The sequence below is a fragment of the Achroia grisella genome, unplaced genomic scaffold (assembly GCF_030625045.1).
Source record: "Achroia grisella isolate CSIRO2021 unplaced genomic scaffold, CSIRO_AGI_Agris_v1 utg241, whole genome shotgun sequence".
NCBI lineage: Eukaryota > Metazoa > Arthropoda > Insecta > Lepidoptera > Pyralidae > Achroia > Achroia grisella.
In genome coordinates, this window is record NW_026712734.1 from 46342 (window position 1) to 70486 (window position 24145).

Consider the following 24145-nt stretch of genomic DNA (forward strand, 5'->3'; position numbering starts at 1 on the left):
AGGTAAGATAATCGATTAAAGTTACTTTTAATTCAAAGGTTGACGCGCGTTAACGAATAATATCAATAATCAATTGTACAACTAAGAACCTAAAATTAAAAACGAGATGAACGAATGATTTTGAAAAATGAACGACGGACAGTAAGTAATCGGGACCGCGTGGAAGTCGACCACACATTACCGGTACATTGCAGACAATGGATTCACTAGTTTCTACTAGTCTAGTCCATAACTAACACTACATTCTTAAAAATAATTTGTCAAATAAATTTATCGACTTCTGTTCACCTATTAGTCAATAGATATTTCCATTATTGAGCGGATTATCAGCGGAAAATCGTTTGATTACATTCTTGAAAATTGCAGGTATACAGATATATATAGGTAGGTGTGAAAAACGTTTCCATACAGTGTAATAGATATTTTATCAGTTTGTAGGAATCATTATAATATAAAAAAATGTTGTGGTATAATCTTAACAAGGAATCAATTGGAAACGAATTAGAGTACAAGTAGGCATACATATGTATATCACATTAGCCTTGCCAGATGACATATTAAGGATCTTAAATTATCGTAAATTAAACGAAATTAAAACAACCAAGAATTTAATTGGTTTCTTCAGTAATTTCAGCATGCTTTACTAATTTAAGTTAATGCAATATCACAGTTGAAGCGTGCTTACGTAAGAATAATATTATATATATCACTTTTACTGTGTTTTTTCATATAACGGTACATAGTATTTGTGATGGCAATTTAAATATTTATTCCCCAAATTATATTAAACATAACGAATATATGGGAGAATATTTCCCGGTTGAGTATTTGACAACGGATGATACAATACCAATAATTAAATAGTTTTTTTTATATAAATAGTTATATAATATAAATAGAACTGAACTGTGCACCATTTCTCATTGGTTCCGAACAATACTGACGTCAATATAGCTGCAAGCATGTACTATATGAAAAGTTTGTGAGTAGTTTAGTTATGTATTGTAATTTTGCGTGATATTTACTTTTAGTTTACAGGTGTATTACAGAGAACAATGTTGGACAATAATGAGAAAATTGATGAATAAAGCTAACTATATAATATCACATTTTACATATGAATTAAAAAATAACTATTATTGGACAGATATCGGTTTTCAAAGTAAATGTTTTTTTTGTATTTTAATAGTAATAGGTATATCTAATAGCTTGGTATTTTTCGAGGGGTTTTGACTCAATTAGAAGACAGATATGTTAAGTTCAGCGGGTGGATATGAAGGAGAATGACTTCATTTAATATTATAAATACGACAAAGTATTTTTGTTAAATGGCTGTTTTGTCTGTTAAATGGCTGAACGGAAATTTGACGTGAAATTAGATTATATTACGACGCTGTCCTCTATATTTGCAGATATAATATTCATGTCAAATTTAATTAAAATTATAGGTAATGTCCGTGATTTATTATATACCTAAACCGTTTGGTACATCTATTTAAATAATTAATTACCAAATTTATATATAACCAGTGTTACATTTGCAATTTCACTAAACTTTGAGACATGTCACAAAATTATTGCATTATGCACTTACAGCCAAACGATCAAATGATGTCATTCTTTTAGTTACTAAACTATTTCATGATAATGGGGAATCATTAAGAAACAAGACTGTAATAATACTGTATTTTAATAAAAAAATGCATACATTCAAATACAATATATTTTTTAGAATACGTTTAAAGTAGAGTTGTTAACTAGATTAACTCAAACAATAATAGACAATATACAGTACGTAGTATACAGACAATATTTATTTCGAAAGATGAATGTATATGGCGCGCAGTATATAACCCTGAGCCCACAGGCCTATTTAATCTGGTACACTGTAAAGAGGATATTTTCTGCAAGAATCGTATTCACGCTTCGCTATCTATCGCTTCTTCTTCATCTATGTTTTTATGTAGAATCAATTTTTTTTACACAGGAATGGCAAAAAAGCTGTCGACCCAATAACTGTGGGCTATATTCATAAACAACATCATAAACATCACGTGGTTGTGCTTTCGTAGCTACCCTGTAATTTTATTGGCATAGGTATTTCACCTTTTAAAGGATACATAGCTCACAATGCAAGCTGTGTTGTTGTTGATATAGATGAGACAGAATGAACAGATGCCCATGTAGACGACTTTGCATAAAGTCTTCATTGGTAAGATTCCTTACTCACTTACGCTCTGTAGTTCTCTAAGTCCACGTATCATTACATAGTAGGCAATGGCAATTTTATAAATTGTAATTTTGATTATAAATAATCACTTTAGAAGAGGGACATTAATTAGGCTGTAAAAATGTTTTATGTAAATGGCAAACAATCTGATACGATAACTCTATAACAGTTTCAGTTGGAGACTAGTGTAAATAATCTTCTATAAGTATAGATACCTACTTCATTTACCTTTTTATTGTTATTTAAAGTAAGTCCATACCGTTTCCTAACACCACTTATTAATTGTAATGACAGTATCAAAGTACAACATTATTTAAATATTATTATTGTAGACTATTAAACATCATAGCTCTGCGATTTCTTCGTCGATGTTACATGATTTCGGATGAAGATGACGTCAAACATATTGCCATACTCAGTGCCTTTATTTTTATTTAACTTTAATGCACACAATATAATATATAGTACAGTACATTTGGCGGACTTAACACCATGTGGCATTTTCTACCAGTCAACCATTGGTGGTGCAGAAAATAATTGTTGGCGTTGCAAAATGATAACTTTATGTACCGCGAGTCTGTATACATAGCTCGTAGTGGATTTTTAGCCAGAGACTTATTTCTGGAATATAGTAAGTAGGTATTTCTTGTTCTGTAGCAGTGTAAATAGATTAAGTTATACTTAGTATAAACAGCATATGGAAATGGCGGAGGCTTTTACCTATACTTGTGCGATATGATTGTGCGATATGACAGTGTTCATGCCTTACTCATCCATTTTTACTCACCTGTCTACTTCCAATGATCCCGGGATCGATTCCTTGTATGGTACAAACTTTTGTATTCAAAAGTATAAAGTGTTTTCTATGTATATTACGTAAGTATTAAGAAAAATGTAATTATATCAGTTATCTAGTACTAACAACAAAAGCTCTGCTAAACTTGGGGCGAAACGACGAACGAAGTGTTCCATAGAAATAATTAGACCGACAAGGTTGCTAGTTGGACCGACCAGTATGGATGTATTCAGGTGAATATAAATATAACACGACTGAGGATTTAGGTAAAACGCTACAGAAATAATCGAAAACGTTTAGCAAAGATGCGCAAAAATATTCGTAAGATCATTAACTCTAGTTGCCATGAGCATCCTATGGCATTATCCACCGTTGTTTTAGCCCACGATATTAGACATACGATTCGCTTCATACAAACAGAGAAATTACCATAGTGAACATTTTTTTGTTTCAATAAAGAATACCTCGCGCTCGGGCGCTCCACGCCGGAGCCCCCGGCCTCCGATCGGTCCCCCATCCAATTCAAAGGGGATCGATATTACGACGGCCTGAGCCGAGGTTCGAATCCCTAGCGATGCCCTCAGACTAAAGTCGTATCCGTCAGCCGGGAGTTTGCCTTCAGCCGATGCATAAGTCCTTTAGCGGGTTTGGAGTGCTATCTGCATTCGCCCCCTATCGTCCAGTGAAGCTGTAAAGGCCAGCTGCGGCCAACAGCATTGGAGTAGTCCGAAAAAAAAGAATAGAGAAACAAAAAAACAAGTTAATATTATGTCTAAACATTTATTAAAATTCTATATGCAGATAATAGACGTATAAAAAAGTTCAAATTTTACACCTATGTAAATAAATTAAGATATTGAGTTTAACTGGTAACTTAAATTCTAATTAATTAAATAATTAATACATCTAAATGATTTCTCCAAGATGTAGGTATGTAGATAAGTAAAATAATAAGTTAAAAAATTATATATTAATAAATAAGTTCAGATCAACATTTTCATTGTTTATAACGCACGTTACGTTAATTACAAATATGAGAGAAAGTAGATTACAAATATGAGAGAAGAAGTAAATATATAGTTATGAGATAGATGCTCATAACTATATATTTACTTACATTTTACATTTTAGGTCAAATGTTATTAATTTCATTCATTTATGAATTTACAGTAAATAATATCATAAAATTAAGAACTATAATTAACGCTTAAATATTATAAAATTTGTTACTTTAAGTTAAATATATAAAACCACGGCAAAAATGTGGTTTTTATTTTCCTACATATATTTTGTAAGGCACATTTTTTATGTCTCAGCTTTTGTTAACACTTCAGATTAGGTACAAGCAAAGAATACCTATATAATTCCTGTATAGTGTAATAATATACAATATTAGTGATTGTGCAAGTATTTAGGTATTTCAAGAAATCAACATTATTATAAAAATATTTAAATTTAATCTGTTTAAAAATATTATATAAGTTATTTAAATACGTACTCATATTCAGTACCTTTTGTACATAAATTTATTTTTTATTAATATGTTCTTCATTCATTGTTTTTGTTTTATTATATTTAATGCTAATAAGGTAGCTTGTTAAAGTAAATAATTAAAATCCACAGAATTAGTATACATTCAATTTCTGTTGGAAATAATCTGGTGTTTCCGCTAGGTATCCAACGGTATACACTCACGGTTCAATCAATCGAATCGTGAGCATACACACCATGAAAGTCAAAAATACATTTCCAATTTATATCCATTCTTATCTCAAATAAAAGTGTTTCGATTTGCCAAGCATTCAAATCTAGACCAATAACTAAATTAATTATTATTCTTAGATTTGTACATAAATAACATTGCGACTTGGTTGTTACCGCGGTTGTCATGGCAGATTTAATTCAACATTTACTTAATATAATTTACTTGCACATTTTATTTACCCTTATTAATGAGAATGACAAATAGTTCGTCTAACTCATGCAAGTTGGTAAATACTTAGTAATTATGACACATGTTGACAATTGTAAACATTGCCTTGTAGGTTTTATTGTGACAAGATAAAAAGTATTTAAATATTAGCGTAGGTGTCTTTACTACAGAACCATATATTGTATGTCTAGTTGTTATGTTCTGTGAAATACTATATTGATGTATTTGACATGTTCTATTTATAAGTATTATTAATGAAACAATAACGGATACATTGTTGTTACACCAAATTTTTTTCAAATTTCTAATATTTATTAGTCACTAAAACAAAAAAATGCATACACTAGTCAATATATTCTCCCAAGTTGAATTTAAGAATGAATCTGTATTGTTGTAATAATGTACAAGCGCATTTGAAAAGTATAAGAGCTGAGTTTTTTAACTTATCACGAACTGATGGTAGATTTGACATATCATAAGATAGATATAATAGTTGGTCTATTACATGAAAAAGATACTTAGTTTAATGTGTTTTGTTTTGATTATAAGATTCAGACAAATGAACCAGTTTTTCCGATTTTTGATACATAAAGATTATAAATCTATCAGTCTAATGTGCATGTATTTATGAAGTCTGAATATATGAGGAGATCATACTATATATGGTATTGACAATATGTAGATTTGCCATCTGTACTCTATCTACGGTACGGGGCTTTGCGATATCTTCCGCGTTCCTCTTCGTCACGCACATCCAAATAGTGACTGAAGACTACTGCCCACAAGTACAAATATAGGCCTGGAAAATAATAAAACATTGATTAATATCATATTGTTATAATATGTGGGCTCAGTACAGCTTCCAATGTAAATTAGACTTGTTTACCTTTCCAACTTTGTATAATTATTAAAAATAAATAAAACCAAGATTGTTAAAAACCAAAATTCGAAAATTTTTGTTTCCTTGAAATAGACAACCGATGACTAGTTTCGGATTTAAATATAAATGACCATATTAATGAAACCGAAACCATTTATATATATATATATATAAGTTTGTTAGCCTAGATAACATTTTTGTGTGGTTATACATATAATTTATTAGTTTATGCACATTACTAACATTGATTTGGTTACAAACCATAGGCTCAGAATGTATATCTACATAATAGTATGTATTTGCCACAGGAAGAATTTGGTTATTTTAAAGAATTTGAAACCTTTCCGTATATTGTCTCGAGATATATTGAAAATTATGTTAAGCTACAACCATTTATTAGTTGTACTGTAGAGTTTAAAATTTAACCTGATGATATCGTAATATAATTAATCACTTACATAAGTAAATAAGTCCTCCGATGAGTATAGCAGTGGCTAAGATGACGTGGTTGTGGTGATCCTCATCATTTTTGTCTTCCATCAGATAGTACGTGATTGAAGTGTGAAGTACGCTGATAAGCAGTCCTATAGCTAGCACGATGCCAAGCACAACCCATGGTAGCATAAGCCATGAGCGCCTCTGGAAAGTAAAATCGTGACAGAATTAAATTAAATTGCATGTGTATTCATATACATACGTAATAATATGACAAGTTGGGTAGAAATAGCTAACTAGCTAATCTTCTAGCTCATTACATTGTTATAAGAATGTAATCGATGTTTCATTAGGTACGAGTAAATATAAGGGAGCTGTTTACGTATAATTAGAACTATAGGTAGTCATATACTTTCCTTTAAGTAGCCGTGGTTTATCAATTTACCAACCAATTTTATCTTTCATTCGATAGTTTTTGTTTGTTAGATGATTAGCACTTTATAACCCAAATACATATTCTACAATGATTGGTATAAAATTGAACACCATTTTATTTACTCTTAGTAACTTGACTGATTGTCACTATAGGTTACAAAATTCTAATAATAATTCACTATTTATTGGGGTATTAAAGATCTTTAAAGAGTTTTTTTTACAACTTACCGAAAACGATTTCTGAGTGGCATGAAATAACACAAATATAATTTGAATAAATTGCTTGTTTAAAATTTTTATTATGTAATTTTCTTTCAAAGTTCTCTCAATCTCTCTCAAAGTTTTCTCGATCTTAGTAATCCTCAGTTAAACAACAAATTCTTTGTTAATATTTTTCAAATACTTTAGAGTTAAATAAATAAATATTGTAGACTTACCTTGAGAACTGCCACAATAAGAAGCGTGCATATTAAAATGGTAAAGCACAGGTTCAATGTCAATATAATTCTCGGAACTGAAACAAATTATTAGGAAGTTTACATTATCAGTGGAATAAATATAAACATAAACTAGAGCCGGTTTGACTTCGCTTAAGATAAAAATGATTATCATATTTCGATTTAGAATAAAGAAGTTTTTAAATAGTAAGAGAATTTTTCAAATAGGTGGATTGCTGCCAGTTTATTATTAACTTTCAAATTTAAAAAACTCGTACTCTATCTTATATTTTGTTTTGTAAACACTAGTGACTATAGTGATTTCAGATACATAGAATATTCAAATTCAGCTACTACGGTGAACACTGCACCGCTAAGTAGATCTGAACTTGAATTAATGTGGTGATGGGTGAACTTTCTTTCTTTTCTGAGACAGAGATTGTAAAGGCATATGTATTTTATTGTTAAATTTAAAGAGATATTGACTATAGGATATACTATGAAAACATTTGCTATTTGGAATCTACATGAATAAGTAAACCATTAAATGTTTTTCAATTACGAAAACAAGATGGTAACGGTCTATTTTTTTTAAACCACATGTAATAAAGTAGATTAACTTAGATATTTAAGAAAAAGCACTCACTTTCTTCTCAAGCAAAACAATGGCAAATTTTCATTAAAAGCAGCAAGAGGTTTAGAAAGGGTGATTAATTTTTTTGCTTTACTAAATATTGTATCTTCTTTTTCTGTCCACTGCCATTTACGGCGATTTCCAGTTAGGGTATGTAAATCTGCGCATATGCTATGTAAATGTGGTATGAAACGTTCGTAAAAATTAATAACTACTGTCTAAATCTGAGAGTTTCTTGTCAAAATCGTCATCGAAAATGAATGTGCTGAAGGAAACTTTATGTTTCTCGACAACCCATACTGTTATGATAGTCGCAACGGACAGAATGATACCCAAAACCGCAGTTATTAAGGTACCAGTGCGCGTCGAAGCACAACAACAGCATTTTTGTAGTCGTTTCATTGTTTCTTCTTATAATTATCTTTTCAATATATTATAGAAGACTTCGGAATCACTGATAATTTATCTCCGCATGGCTTCTGTAACAAAAAAGAAATTGTTAAGCTTTTGTTAAGTAGATACATAGTTTATAAAGAAAATGCATTTGTTTTGACCAACTTTATTAAACATTGAAACAAATATGATAAAATACAATTATATAGAAACAATTGAGTAAGTTCCTTTTAAGTTATTATTGTAAGAGCAGCGACAAATTTTTATAAATGCAAGTATCTAATATTGTATTTTAAAAGAGTACAGTTTTTTTTGTGTCAACATTAGTAGTGGGTGTTGGTAATTGACTGGACCCGTTATGTTTCCAAGTTGCATCGACTTTTAGTGATTTCTAGTCGTCGTTCACACGTCCGCCACAAGTTATCGGACACATTATCTCGTTAGACTTGTTTGTACATCTAGACAATATACGGCTCATTCGTAGATCATTGATGATTAGGTAGATACCTATTTGAGATTAGAGAATGTGTATATATTATTGAGTATTTGTGATCTTTATTTACATTGATTGGTTGTAAAAATATAAAACATCTTCTTAAGATTATCTTTTATATTTCTTCTCATTATTAACTTAAGAACAATGTGTGACATTTAAAAATTATTCTTGTTTCTTTGAATTCTTTGAACTATTTAAATGCTTTTAGTTAATATTCATTAATAGCTGACATGGTTTTTACAACGGTTAATTTAATTTAGTTACGTTCAACTCGCTTATGGAGTTTGGTCACTTTCTCGGCATAATCTGCCAGGTTGTTGCGAAACGAACTCTAAAAATATCATAGACGAGGCGACATCCGTTCCTGTATGTACCTAACTGCCCAAACTGTGATGTTCATTATCGTCCACACGGGTGGACGGCTATGCTATTTCTGGTGTTACCACGTGAATATATCAATAGGACACTATCGTTGCAACACGCCACTTTGTCTTTGTCAAAATACTGGCTGCAATTTTATATATGAGATTTTTTTTATAATTTGCGGTTTATAAATGTAGTTTTTTATGGAAACACTTCGGTTTTAACGAAGTGAATATGGGATATGATTATTATAGCAAGCATTAAGTAGATTCTATTTTATATGTAGGTTATTTAAATATGAGAAAATATAATAAGCTGAAAAGTTTGATAATATATCTTCTTTATAAGTATTTCTATAAAAATATTATATGATTCATAAGTATTTAGCTGAACTATCTTTAATATGTTATTAAACCCAATTTAAGTACCTATATTAGCTATATACTAAAATACACATCTTAGAAATAGGTAAAATAGGTCTATATAACAAATACAAACGAGTATAGGTAGGTTAGGTATGTATTTATGTACCAGGTATTGAACTCTATAGGGTTTTCAAGTCTAAAGCTCGTATTTGTAATATACTCGTAAGTACATACGGGCATGGGAGTAAGATTAATAGCACCATTGTCTCAAGGTTCCCGTGAAGTATTACCCGTTAGGAATTTGGACTGACCCAATAACAGAAGCGTGCCTACGTAACCCCGTTGAATGCAGTTAATATACAATTTCAGTTTGTTTTGCAAGTGTTATATGAATATACTTTCACAGCTGTTATCACAGGTAAGATTATCAGAAGCACTGTCAACTATTAACATTATGGTAAACATAACTTGATATAATGGTCACATTGATAATTTTTAGCTAGATATATCCAACGTGTGAGGAGAGATAGAATTAGAAGTCTCTTGGATTATATATTTGGTTTGATATTGTGCTTCCATCTGGAGGTTACATACAAAGTAGTTGTGTCTACTTTGTGTGTAATCTCCAATAAATATATATTTGTCTGTAAATATATATTTCCAGATATGTGAAGTAGTAAAATTATATAGCTACCAACTATTTTTCAATTCTTGACAGATGTAGGTACACTCTCACTATATAATATAATGTACCTATATAGGTACACCATACAATGTAAAAATAACTAGCACATCTATAAAAATAACATGAGTGGTATCCATATATTTAAAATAATTAAATAATCACAAATTTATTATGAACCTTACTATCATAATGTCAGTGACCAATAGAATCAAGTAGTCCGTCATAAAACGTGAGTTACGTGAGTAATAAGAGTTTGATATTTAATTTATGCATGAGGAGCAGGCAGTTAACTTTTAGAGAGTGAATTGGAAATAAATAATGGTTTTTGCAAAAAATTAAGAATATTATTTGAATCCAATTAATACAAGAGTAAGACCATAATACAAATCTAATAAATTATCATTAGTAGATTTATTTTGGATCAGTTCTAAGTACCACATTGATGTGGTTATACCAAGGTACATAAACCCTCACCGCACATGTATTCAGTCGCAATCGGCTATTCTGGTCAGCTCAATTTCGCAATGGCAATTCAGATGATTTACTGCATCAATACCATTGACGTTTCATTATAAACGTATTGCTTTTAATAATAACAGTAAAATCTTTCATTTGATATTTTTTATTTTTCATTCTTCAATATTATGTTATCTGTTCTAATATTATAAATGCGAAAGTAACTTTTTCTGTCAGTCTGTCTGTCGCGCTTTCACGCTAAAAGTACTGAACGGATTTAAATGAAATTTGTTATACAGATAGTATAGACCGTGAGAAAGGACATAGGCTACTTTAATGCGAAAAAAGGGTTGTAAGGAATTGAAAGGGGAGATGAAAGGTTGTATGGAATTATCGTCATTTTTAAAGCTAGATGATTAAAACTTATTTTTTAGGCTGTTGATTAAGTAAAAATAAATAAGACAGATCGTGTGGAAATTCGTTGTTCGTCGTATATTCCATCCGGACGAAGTCACAGAGCTAGTTTTTTATTTATATTATATATTATAGTTGTTGCTGATGCTTAAACATACCACGAAGAAAAGTTTTAAATTGAAATATTGTGGGTGGAACGACTACTAATTACTGTTATACTCGTGTTCAGGCCACTAAAAAACCGTTCGTACGTCCGATCGTTAACAATTTACTCAATGATTATAGATGAAGTCGATATAATTTCTAGACGCAAATACTTGAACGACTTAACTAGAATTAACACACAATAGCACAAAAAATATTTGAGAAATTCCCCCAATTACCCTGATATCACATTATGAGATCCTGACTTGGTGACAATGGAATTACTTTGGGAGTAAATGCTTTGTAATCAAACAACAATATTGAAAATCGTCTCACAATTGACGGAGATATCCAAGATAATACACACAAAACATACATAGCAATCAAATATATGTCGATCCTCTTCCTTTTTGAAGTAATTTCTTTCATATATAAATCAATTGCTGATTGGCCAATATACCTATACCAAAGTCAAAATCATTTATTCACATAGGACTTTTCGGCCTCATGTGCACGTCTTATTTTTTATCACTCTCTGTCATCAGATCGGCAACCTACTTTATTTGAAAACTGACAGGAAACTGTGTATATTCTTTCTTTTGTTTTAGTCTTTAAATGTTACATGTTGTTAGAGTCAACAGAAAATAATAAAAGTCAATACAAGAAATGCTTTCGTCTTTAAGATTACGAGTGTTTATTTAATGTGTTTCATACGCTAATATGAATGTGAGCTCTCATAAACTAAAATCGTATAGTAGGACGTTCACATAGTGATTAAGGGGACATTTGATTTGTAAATAGCTTAATCAGTGCGGGAACTGCCAGGGGCGACGATAACCCTCGCCCGCTATCACCCGACATTGGCCTGACCCACTTCTAGAGGCCCCATTACAACGCGCCCCTGCGAATACAGCACACCTAGACATTTTATAACCCATTATCAATTTGCGATGCGTAACCCTGAAAAGCTTTTACCCAAACTATGAAGCTACAGTCTGAATTAGATGCGCAGTAGAGAAGGTATTGGGCACGAACATCTTCGCATATTATTTTTCTAATGTTCGTCTATTTTTTATTTGTATATACACGTGACCAGGAAGTTTAGTTGTTGAGTTATGATGTCTTATACATCTAGTCATATTTATACTTTATTTTTAGATTCCCTCTTTTGGTCACTGTTTGAATATAAGAGATCCTATATTCAAACAGTGGTAATAAGATTGTGCAGAGATTTATTGATACCCACTAATTTGCTACCCACTAACTTTACGGTCTCGGTGGTGCAGCATTTCAGCACTTCGCCTTACTGCCGATGGACGCGGGTTCTATTCCTCACACGACACAAACATTTAAATTCATCATTATGATAGTTTATATCAGTCTGGGTGTTTTCTATGGTTATTATGTATTTACCAAAAATATATATGTATTATTATTAGTTGTCTAGTGTCATAACCCATGTTCAGCGTATTTTGGGACTAGATGGCGTTGTGTGAAATGTCCTGAGATTATTATTTAATAATATGCTCTTCGATACGCAAGTTGGTAAACAGGTACAGGTATTACCTACCTATTAAAAAACGTAGGTTATGAGTAGATGTAAATTAATAAGTTAGTTACAGAAAAACATGTTACACGTTACATGCGTTAAATATATGTACATTCTAGTTTCAAGTTACCTACTTATATCATAAATATAGTTAAATAATTTAATATTTTTAACGAGACATCTAAGTTATTTTTTTATTTATTTGCAATATTCTAAATAATTAATAATTTTTTTCTTCCTCTGAATACACCTAATGTTTCTAAATATGATATTCTTTACCTACTTGAAAACCTCGACCTTTCAAGACTTCTCGCCTAAAGTCATTGCTGTCATAAAAACATACCTATACAAATAAAATAAATTTTAGCCGTGCAGATACTTTGACATACAACTTAATGTGTAGCGTGCAGTGCTAGGTTTATAATCTGTAGCGATGTCACTTTGCGCGGGAAAAAGTATGCTCTGCTTCCGCAAACTGAAATTCTATTTCTCTTTTTGCATTGGAAGTTATTTTATTTAAATGTATTCGCACCATTTACTAAATTGTACAATAATATGTAATTTTCAGATATACCAAACCTTTCATTAGTGCCCAAATGCGAATTACAAAGTAGGTGAATGCTTAATTTCTAATTTGCGAACTAAAACAGATAATTCGTCTGCAAAGCATACTACATTGTGATGCAGTGATAAGATCTCCTGGTCGGCTCATTATGAAGAGTATAGTAATGTACACTTGATGATATGGGGATCATTGTCGTCTGAAGGGTAAAAAGTTATTTATGTTATTTTATACTTCTAATATATCTATATAGCGACTACAAATATTTATCTTTAACCCGGGGTTAATATATGTCTATGTAATACTAATAATGGAAAGATAACAATAAAACCGTAAATGATCTTTGTACCTCGCAAGTAGGTAAACAGTTATTTATTATTGAAAATTATTTATTTATGTAACCCGATATACCTAATTAGCGACTCGACTGCGTAGCAAAGGTTAACTTAATAGTCATTTATCTACGTAGCCTATTGTCTCCGCCTGATTATCTAGATCTGTCTAATTCAATAGGTACTTACGAAACTTTTTTATATGCGTTTCCAATTTGTTAAGTATTATATTTAATAGTAACTGTAGCCCGTGGCTTTACTGGCAAAAATGAAAGTAAAGGTAAAGTTTCGTCAAATATAAATCTACAAAAATCAGCCAAAAAGAGGATTATTAGTTTTCTAACTTTAGTTTTCTGGACTCATTAGCTTTGGCTGTACGTTGAGATGGAGTACCAATTTGGAACAATTATAATTATAGATTTAATAGTTACTACAGTATATATATACAGTTTCAGTTCTAATCACTATATATACTTTACTAAACTATAAAATGATTTAATTCAGACAAGAAAACTCGTTAGAAAATTAATCGAAATAATTTGAAAAGTACTATCATTGCAATAATGGTAAATATTGTACTTGGGGTTTTATTAGATTGCCTGCACCTAAGCCAGTTCTCTCCCAGAAAACTGATATTATCTTCTCCTGCTTTTTGTTAAATTCATAACAAAACCCATACAGACTAAACAGCGGTTGAAAGCTGACGTCAAAAAAGGTAAAACTCCTAAATAGGATGTACGTAACTATGTTGTAAAGATAATGCGCAGTTCTATGTAGAGTGCGCGTGCGCGGGTGCGGCATATATGTATTGTCTTTATCGTCGGTAATAGGGTTGCCAACAGTAAGAAGATCTTCCTACGTGTTCAACATATTGGCCTAGAATAATTTATTATTAAAATTCATTCAATTTGTTATGAAGTTACTCTAAGATCAGATTCAGTTATGTGAAAAGTATCTGGACAGTTTAATAAAATGTATAGTAGGTATATATAAAATAAATCCGATCCCGAATGGAAGTGATTGAATAATCAATATACGATTTTTTTTGGTTCTCCATGTATGAGACAAAATTTAAGGTTGTCAACCCTAGCTGTTAGAGTTAACCATTGCGCAACGGCTGATGCCCGGAACAGATGTCATTACGGTAGTCGGACTCATGATGTTGCCGTTAATGTGGCCGTTTATAAGTCGAACTGATTTTTAAATTAGCTGCTTTGTATGTTCATTACCTTTGATGATATAGGTTACGGTATACGATTAGTACATTAATCAAATTTCCTGAATTGCTTAGAAATAGATTTAGAAAGTTATTTGGCAGGTTTGTAAAAGACAGTAGTTTTTTTTTTAATAAAACGATGCACGTTTCATGAAAGGTATTCAGGTACGCTTTGGAAGTTTGAAAGTATCATTAGTAGGTAATTAACTAAAAATTACGTATAACAGAATAATCACTTGTCTTGTAAATAAATAACATTATAGTAGGTATCGGAGAATATAGTTGTCATAAGATGATGATTTGAAAAAAATATCGGGTATGTTGAGACAGATATAATCAAGATATTATTAAAATAATGTTATTTATAATATAATGGAAGAATATGGTTTGGCTAAATTTTGAGCGTCATTTTAAAATTTTTGCATTTAGTAAACATTATTAATATAAGTCGGCTATATACATACTTCTGAAACAATCATGATACTTCAAAGTGTGGATAGATATAAATAAATTAAAATAAAAAAATATATTAATATATCTAGAAGTGGTACCACCAGGTATCATTTCTACCATTATCGTCAAAAGGAATGACCAAACGTTCTCGCAAATGAACAATATCTCCAAATTGCAGGACAAGATTGATTACAACATCAACCCATAATTACATGTCCCAATCAAACAATAATGTTACCCAACATCATTCAGGCAATTCATTGAATCGATGAGTAACTCAATCAAAGAGCGCGATGCAGTGCTCCACTACGGACCGCGTGGCATCTGTATGCAATTGATCTGGGCATTCCTCTCTGTGCCCACGCTCGGTTCCCACATGCGCATGTTCACTGTTCCGTAATCCCATTAGTATTAATTTCACTATCAAACATATCCGAAGTACCTACAAGTTGTTTTAAAGGCTATCTTTTGAGTGATTGATTAGCTTATGTATTCTTCGAAGTTATGGTATACGGTTCTCTATTAAAGGAGAGACAACAAAAAGGCACATGAGATGATTAATTTTTCTAACAATATGTCTTGTTAGAATAGATGTCGCACTTCTGTGTACTAAATTTATTTTTATTTCACAATATGATCCAAGGTTAAAAACAATTAATTACAATGTCATTGACAATTAAGTAATTAAACCTACACCTTAATTTATGTCCATGTTCTCATACTGAGAAACATGATTTTATTGCATGATGGTATTTGTAAATATTATTTAATAAGTTCAATAATATATATAAGAAATCTACCTCCGTAGTGTAGCAGTTAAATACACTGCCTCATTTTCTGGTGGACGTGTGTTCATTACAACCGCACAAAAATTGTACTCATGTTTGTATTGGTGTAGTTGTTTTAATTTTTTTTTGTAATACACATTATACAAATAGTAATCATACCACTTGTAAAAACAATGTTTAAGTTGGGACTGGCATTGCTTTAAACATCAAAATTAGGTTAATACCTATTAGTAAATATAATATATGACACGTAATGTATGCACCTACGTAACATACTATTAACATATCGAATAACATATATACAATATGTTTTTGTTAGCGTTGAGATCACCTGTTGTTATAGTTACTACTAAAAGTACAATATTGAAAACGTTGTCAACCAGTTGTGTTTTATTGTATTAATATTATTATAAACGCGAAAGTTTGTCAGTATTGACGTATGCTTGTTACTCTTTCACGTAAAAACTACTGAACGGATTATGATGAAAATTTATAGTAATGTCGCTTATGCATCAGAATAACATATAGGCTATAAATTTCAGGCGAGTGAAACCGAGGGCACAGCTAGTAAATAATAATTATATGAATAAATATTTACTTATGGTACTATAGCATATCCATGCTATCTAGTATTTAGGCATAAGATTAGTATTTTAAATAAAAACATTTGCGAAGAGAATGTGCTAATGTAGGTATTATTTTCACTTATAAATAATCACATTTAAACCAAAATGAAGTTTCCTAAGATTGTAAATTCCAATATACTTGAAGGTACCTACGAAGGTACATATAGTAATGGCATTGGCACCATGTCATATTACGTCACAAGTTCATTATGCGACAATGATGTATGCAAGGTAAACAATTTACCGCTTATCTCATGAGTCTATATATTTAGCATCTATCTATTAGTTTAATATTGTTCTTTAAGAGTATGAGGCATATGGTTGAATTTTATGACTGAAATGAATATGTATATATTGTAGGTTGTATTAAATCATGTGATTCCTCTACATTCAATGTTTTAATTCTGTTATCAAACAATATTTATTTTGTAAGGGGCTTGAATATTGTACCAATGCGTACTTTATCATCACAACTATATCTGGTTGTGATGATAAAGTACGAACTGGATGGATATTGAGCCTAAAGTTTTCAAATTCATAGTAAATAAGTATTGGTATAGGCAACGCGTATACTTTTAGATCGTAAATATTGATGTGATAGTACTTGTTTATCGTGGGATAGTGCTTCAATGCCAATATTTATTTAAAAAGAAAACTAAACATCTACTGTATTTATTTGATTCAAACTATGAAAATATGAATGTAAGAATGTTGCATTGCTAATTTTGTAAGACGATGTGCGTCACTCTTGCCACGGTCGCAAATATGACATCACTGCAATAATAACTACAACAGGAATATTCAACCGCAATGTCAATGTCGCTCGCTGAGGTTCCATGAAGCACTAATTTAACGCTTAAACTGTATATGGTCATAGACCTCAGTTGATCCTGTTCGGCTTCGTACTACGAAAATCAAGGTCAACAACTTTATTTTATATTCGTATTGTGTTAAAAAGTTTCACGCTAAACCCACTGTCACGTAATAGTGCGCTGCCTTGAACAACATACTATTTCAGGTACAAAACAAATAGTAATTTTGCTGTAATTGTTCTAATCTTTTATAAATTTTACTGTGCTAGATAGAATATTAGATTTTTTAAAGTTTATGTCCTCTATTCTGTGAGTAGTAAATTGGTGTCATCATATAGCATTATCACTTAGTTCACTCATATATGTAGGTATACAATATGACAATCCTTATGTTTTATTCTCATAGTCACTTTTTACGAATTACTAGGAAAGAAAAGTGGTTATCTGATATTGAACATTCATTAAAAGGAAAATACAAGTGAAGACGAAATAAATTTAACCTAAATTAATATTATAATAAGAAAAGATTTAAACCCACTACTCCTCACTACCTTAAAGAAAGATTCTTATTTCTCGGTGAGGCACAAAGTCATGGGCTACGCAGTGCTACAAACCTCAGTTTAAAAACCCCTATCCATACATCCTCATTCTATACTAAATCCTTTTCTGTACTAGCTATTCGTTTGTGGAACTCACTTCCTTCCATTCTCTATTCGTAGCGCACCATCACTGTCCGTTTTCAAGAACTCTGTTAAATGTTAAATGTTACTATCTCTCCAACTAAACTTTTCTTGATCTGTCAGTCTTCATCCAGTTAGCTTATTCGAAATTGCGTGTTACATAATTACTCTTATACAATAATTTAGTTATATACAAATACAAAATAAACACTCCTGTGTATTTTGTATTTGTATATAATATTTGTGTGTATATATGTATATAAATTGTATTATATATATATATATATATATATATATGTAAGTAGTATATGTAAATTATTATTATTTAGTATTAATATGCCTTTTTTATTTCTCTAGTCCATTCTTGCGCCATCTACCACTTTCTGTCTTCTCTTCTCTACCCAAAAGTTGTCTGGAAGAGATTGCTTAAGCGATAAGACCGCCTTTTGTACCTTATTACTTATTACTTGTTTGTTCTTTGTATAATTGTTTGTCTTTCTGGTGCAATAAAGTGTTAATAAATAAATAAAATAAATAAAAGATTATATATAATACCTATCTTACAATAATTGCACCAGTATAATAAAAACCTGAGTTAGGTCACTAATAAGTGATACTCATTAAGAGAGTTTTAAAGAACGTAAGAAAATATAGAGTAAAAACTGTACAATACTACATGCTAATATTAACAGAATAACAGATAATCCTAAACACTATCACATATAATCCTAACTATTAACTTTAATAAAATCCATCAAACGTTTATACTACAGGTTTAGCCAAAGATCCGGACATGCATAGGTATATGCACCAGAATATCTAGTTACTTTTATTTAAACATTCATTATTGTCTGGCATATTTCGTCTACCATCTTGAATACCAAATTACTTAATCAAAATCTGGTGTTCGTCATCATCAGTATATACATGACGAACACGTCATTAAGCGGTTTCTCAATATAAGCAGTGAGTCACAGGCTTGTATTACAAAATTAACAATTTATCCCGTTTTCGACCAAGTTAGAGTTTAACGAAATACCAAATTTTACGTTTCTTTGTTCATATATCATATATATAAAACAATAACAAACGCAACACAAATAATATTCTTCATTTGTTAACAATAAATGACGTAGATATTAATGATTATGCCTAACACAGAATTGAGAAACATCAATACATGTATGCAGCATGCAACAGTAACTAATAGATTATCATTATAATGTATCTATGGAAATGTTCAGTAGGTATATATATTTCATTATTGTAATGTTGTATAAACGAGTATTATAGTTAATAAAAATAAAATGTATTATTATTTGTAATACAAAAAAGCAGAGTAGTCTATTATCACCCCGCCATATGTCATTTTTGTCGAAGATCTACACGAATAAAAACATAATCATATATTTTAAATGAGTATACTTATACTTAGTACAGAATACAAAGATACTATTTCGTATATGGATTAGATATGTATGCATAGAGATTAGAGAAAAATCTTTCTAATGTAATTTACACTGCAACAATACAGTTTCTCTGAACCGTGAAGTGAACTCTAACCAGTTTAATGAACATGATAATGAAAATAAGAACCAAAGGAAACTACAGTATGAAATTAACAACTCGAAAATGATTTGTATACATAAGTACATTTCTAAAGATACAATGATCTCTTTAAATGAATCCAGTTTACAATTAGTCACTGCGGTTAATAATTACTCAGGTACTTCTATTAAATTTATGGATTTTGTTGAAAGATTTGATATTGACAATCATATTTTATTTGATATCTACTAAAGGCTCACCGGCTTCACATATACACTAGTGTAAAATGATTAGGTACCTTTATTTTCTAAATATAAAAAGTCGTTTGATTTTGATACTACATATATATTTCAATAGGTAAATAAAATTTCATAAAAATTTGATCATTTTTTAAAGATCACTACGCAAAAAGTAGTTTTCACTTTATATGAGATTGAAGATGACATGTCTGGTATTCTTAATATGAAAAAAATGTTTTAAATATAAATACATTTTCACATCAATCTTATTTATAGGAGGAGGAGGATTTATTTGTCGGAGAAACTACAACGATATATTAAAAAGCCAGTTTCTTGAAAAACGTTACTGGTGGATGTGAATGATTAGAAAAGATAAGTGAATAATTGTAGAATTTAATTTTTAATATCACATGAAATCTAAATATACATTAGTAATAGAGGACAATAAGTACATAATATTTGTATTATAAGTAGCTACATGCAATGGCTGTAGGACAAACATTGCATAAAAGCCGTTGTATTACGTCTGCATATGGAACTAGAAAGTACGGGAAATCGGGGATAAACGAGCGGGCAACTACTTGATGGTATGTTTGCACCGTATGGTGTACCATGTACGGAGAGAGTCGGGAGACATGTTCTCACGTTTGTACGACACATCAACGTAGAAACTGTGGTATGCTACTAGTACTAGCGGACTGCTGTGTATTGCTATGCTGTTACTTTAGTCTCTGCATATTCCGCGAATCGTAGTAAAGATATATGTAAAATACTGTCATTTTTTTTGTATTAAATTTACATTTTAAATACAAATTTCTATAATATGTTTATTAAGATGTCCTTCCTATTTTTTTTTATTTCTATTTTAATTTCCTATTTTAATTATTTTTTTATATTATAACCCAGGGGAATTGACATTGGGCCATATAATCACAAGCTATGTAGAGCTTGTATTATCGATACTAGTTAACTGATGGAAACACTTATATATATACATTGTACACAAACAAAAGAGCCAGACCAACACAAACAATCATACCCATGAATACAAATTATGTATGTATCGTCCAAGAAATCGAGCCTGCCACCATCGGAAGTAAACCGCTGGACCACAGGGTCTCTGTGGTCCAGCGGTTTACTTCCAAAATTAAATTTACGTTAGTTCACGTCTGTAATTTACAATGTTTACTTTATCGTTTATACAAATGCAGGTATTTTATTATACATTCCAGAATACTCTGTGATCTTAGAAATTACATTAGAACACAACATAGCATAGGCATTCCGGTTGGTTAATGTTGTTACACGTGTTTCCGTTGTGCTATGTTAAAATAATCTGTACCGAATATTGACATCTCGTTTTTATGAAAGCAAATTCCCAGCGTTGGGTAGTCCCACAATGTTTATTTTCAGCAAAAATAGGGAATCTTCAATTAGGTCAAGATAATAATAACATGACACGGTATTTTTATGTAGGTTGTTAAGTTCAGCATATATTACTTTCCGTCCGTTTAATGCTTCTAAAATATTTATAAAAGTAGGAAATTGTCTATGACTAACATAAACTTTATCAATAAATAAAAGAATCTTTAAAATTCACGTAGAATTCTATATTTTAGTAGATATGTAACGTAGTTGCTAATTAGCAACTACGTTACATATCTACTAAAATAGTATATTTCTTGAAGTTTAGTAGAATTATTGAAAGAAAAAATATTCATGTCTGCAGATTCTACAGTCAAGTATATGGTTTATCAACTCGAAGCTTAAATGTGTCAATATCTATCGAGATTAGGTTTTAAAAATATGTATAAGTGTAAATTACCTAAAAAAAAATAATTACAGTAACGAGACATTTAAATACTTTTTTGTATATTAATTATATCCTTTACTTGCTTTGCGTACAGATGAAGCTATTTTTCAGAGTTATTTTCAATTTCTTTAAACAATATACTTCCTCAAAATTATACAAATAATTAATATTAAGTAACCAGATTATATTCAATATTTTCACTAAATTAGAAACTTTAAAAATAACAAAATGATGTTCTTTTTTAGATTAGGCAGGTAAATATGCTGTATTAACAATTTTCAATTCTCATTATTATCGAATTAAATTAAATTCTTATGCGTTGGGATTTTCTATAAAAATGAATCTGAATTGGAATTTTATTTTATTTAAATTATGAATTGTTGTAGTAATAGCGTTACATAATTTTCATTTATGGTTACTTTCATTCCATAAACGAAATAAAACGCGGTGGCAGGTCTGTTGGTGGGTTATAAAGAAAAATAAGCTTGTATAGGTAGTATCTACACAAAGCGTGGGATAATAAACTACACCAAATGCCACACTACCCACGTCGCTTATAAGTTACTTCCCAATATGATTCTTATTAGTAGGTAGTCATGACGGTACATAATCGTTAATCGACTTCAAAAAAGGAGGAACTTCTATGTTCGATTGCTGTGTATGTTTATTGTGCTTTATTGGTATATTTATATTTTATATAGTGGAGAACCTACGAAATCCATAAATGGTTATCAGAATTTTATAAATAAATATTTCATACATTATTATTCCATAGCTATTATTTTACTTATAACCTTTTTATTATAGATTTCGTGTAATCATAGGCATTTTTTTCTGATATTCTCATTATAATAATTAGAATTATTCTGTCAATCTAATTTACAATCAATTTATTGGCTAAACAAAGCTATAAATTTAAAAATAAATCTATTTTACATTTGGTTGTCAATACTAAGCAAAAATTCATCTTGTGTAAACATGCTTCCGTAGACAGAGACCATATATATTACTCCAAAAGTAAAATATATAGTCTATGCCGTATATATAAACATGACCTCTAGCAGAAATAGAATCTGTGCTACGTTTTGTATAATATCACAGTAGTAAATTCTGAGTTGCTTATCGTATCGAGTATGACATCATTTCTTAGTTCTAAGTTGCCCTTGAATTATATTAAGATTATATACGTAGTTGTAATTTTTGATTGATAAGTAAGGTTAGTATCACACGTAGTACAGTTTTTGCAATTGTAGATTTTCAATATTCTTTACCACAAATTTGACACAAGTCCCCATTAGCATTATCACAGAAATTGAATGATTATTTTAAATCCCCTGAACATATATGCAACAACATTGTTTTTTGCATATAGCACACTGTTAATTAATTTTCTGTCTGTGTTGTAGTTTGTCTTGTGATAATTATACACGCAAAGAAAGAAAAGTTAACGGTTTTTAAATAAAAATTTAAATGTTTAGAGAAACTTTTAGAAAAATAATGTGTATTTATATAAGTAATAATATGCAGTAGGTACAACGATAGATACATGTCCATATCGTGATAATAATAGTAGATACCTACTAGTCATACAGGTGTTAACCCATATATCATCGCTTACTACGTGTAGAAAAAGAAAATAGTTGTGCTGTCATAGATTATGTATAATACATACTTTCTATTTTTGAGTTGAGTGTGAGCAGGTTAAAGGTGCTACAGTTCACATTCGGTAGGTATTACGATAAACAAGGTGTGATACTGATTCTTTACAGAAATATTAAAAATAAACCGCGAGTCATCGCGTTCAAGGCAAGGACGCAACCCAAATATATTTTCTGAAACAACATCATGGCCAACGCTATGAATATAGTTTCAGTCCCAATCAATTACACAGATAAAAAAGCGATAATTAAAACGAATTTAATAATTAGTAAAAAGTTTTTACCTTAGCGGCAAAGGAAACAAACTGTTGCTTATACACAAAACTTTACAAGGCACTAAAAGGCACAAATAATTAAACAAATATACTAGAAATAATATTAATTGGTCACAAAGTAAAACTATCGCGTCGCGCGTAAAATATAAAACCGCACTTGCTATGCGGCAGAGTAGAGCCGTCCGTCTCTCAAAGATCGTTCGCCAGTCTGAGCTAAGCGGCTTAGTAGTGTAGTGTAGTGTACTCTGCATCTGTTATGTTAAAAGCCACTGACGCACATTATTGATGACCACACCAGTTTTATTACAACTAAAAAAATCTTATTAATGAATTAAATACATACTAACTGTAAATGAATGTATATTAAATGATAAATAAAATACATTCAATTAGAAATAATAATTAAAATAAAATTAATATGTTTATATTATTGAAGTTTAGAGAATGGTGTGTACCTATATATTTATTACAAATGAATATGGTTTTAATATAATTGTA

The 24145-nt window shown here is 30.4% G+C and overlaps 1 protein-coding gene across 1 annotated transcript; it reads right to left on the bottom strand.

Moving 5' to 3' along the window:
* Positions 1–5484: 5484 nt before the first annotated feature.
* LOC131842707 (uncharacterized) lies at positions 5485–23844 on the bottom strand. The gene is made up of 5 exons (XM_059191285.1): positions 23657–23844; positions 7996–8259; positions 7147–7223; positions 6298–6478; positions 5485–5758 (listed from the first exon to the last, which is right to left on the bottom strand). The coding sequence occupies exons 2-5, from the start codon at positions 8180–8182 to the stop codon at positions 5658–5660; spliced, it is 546 nt and encodes a 181-aa protein (XP_059047268.1). The 5' UTR covers positions 8183–8259; positions 23657–23844; the 3' UTR covers positions 5485–5657.
* Positions 23845–24145: the final 301 nt, after the last annotated feature.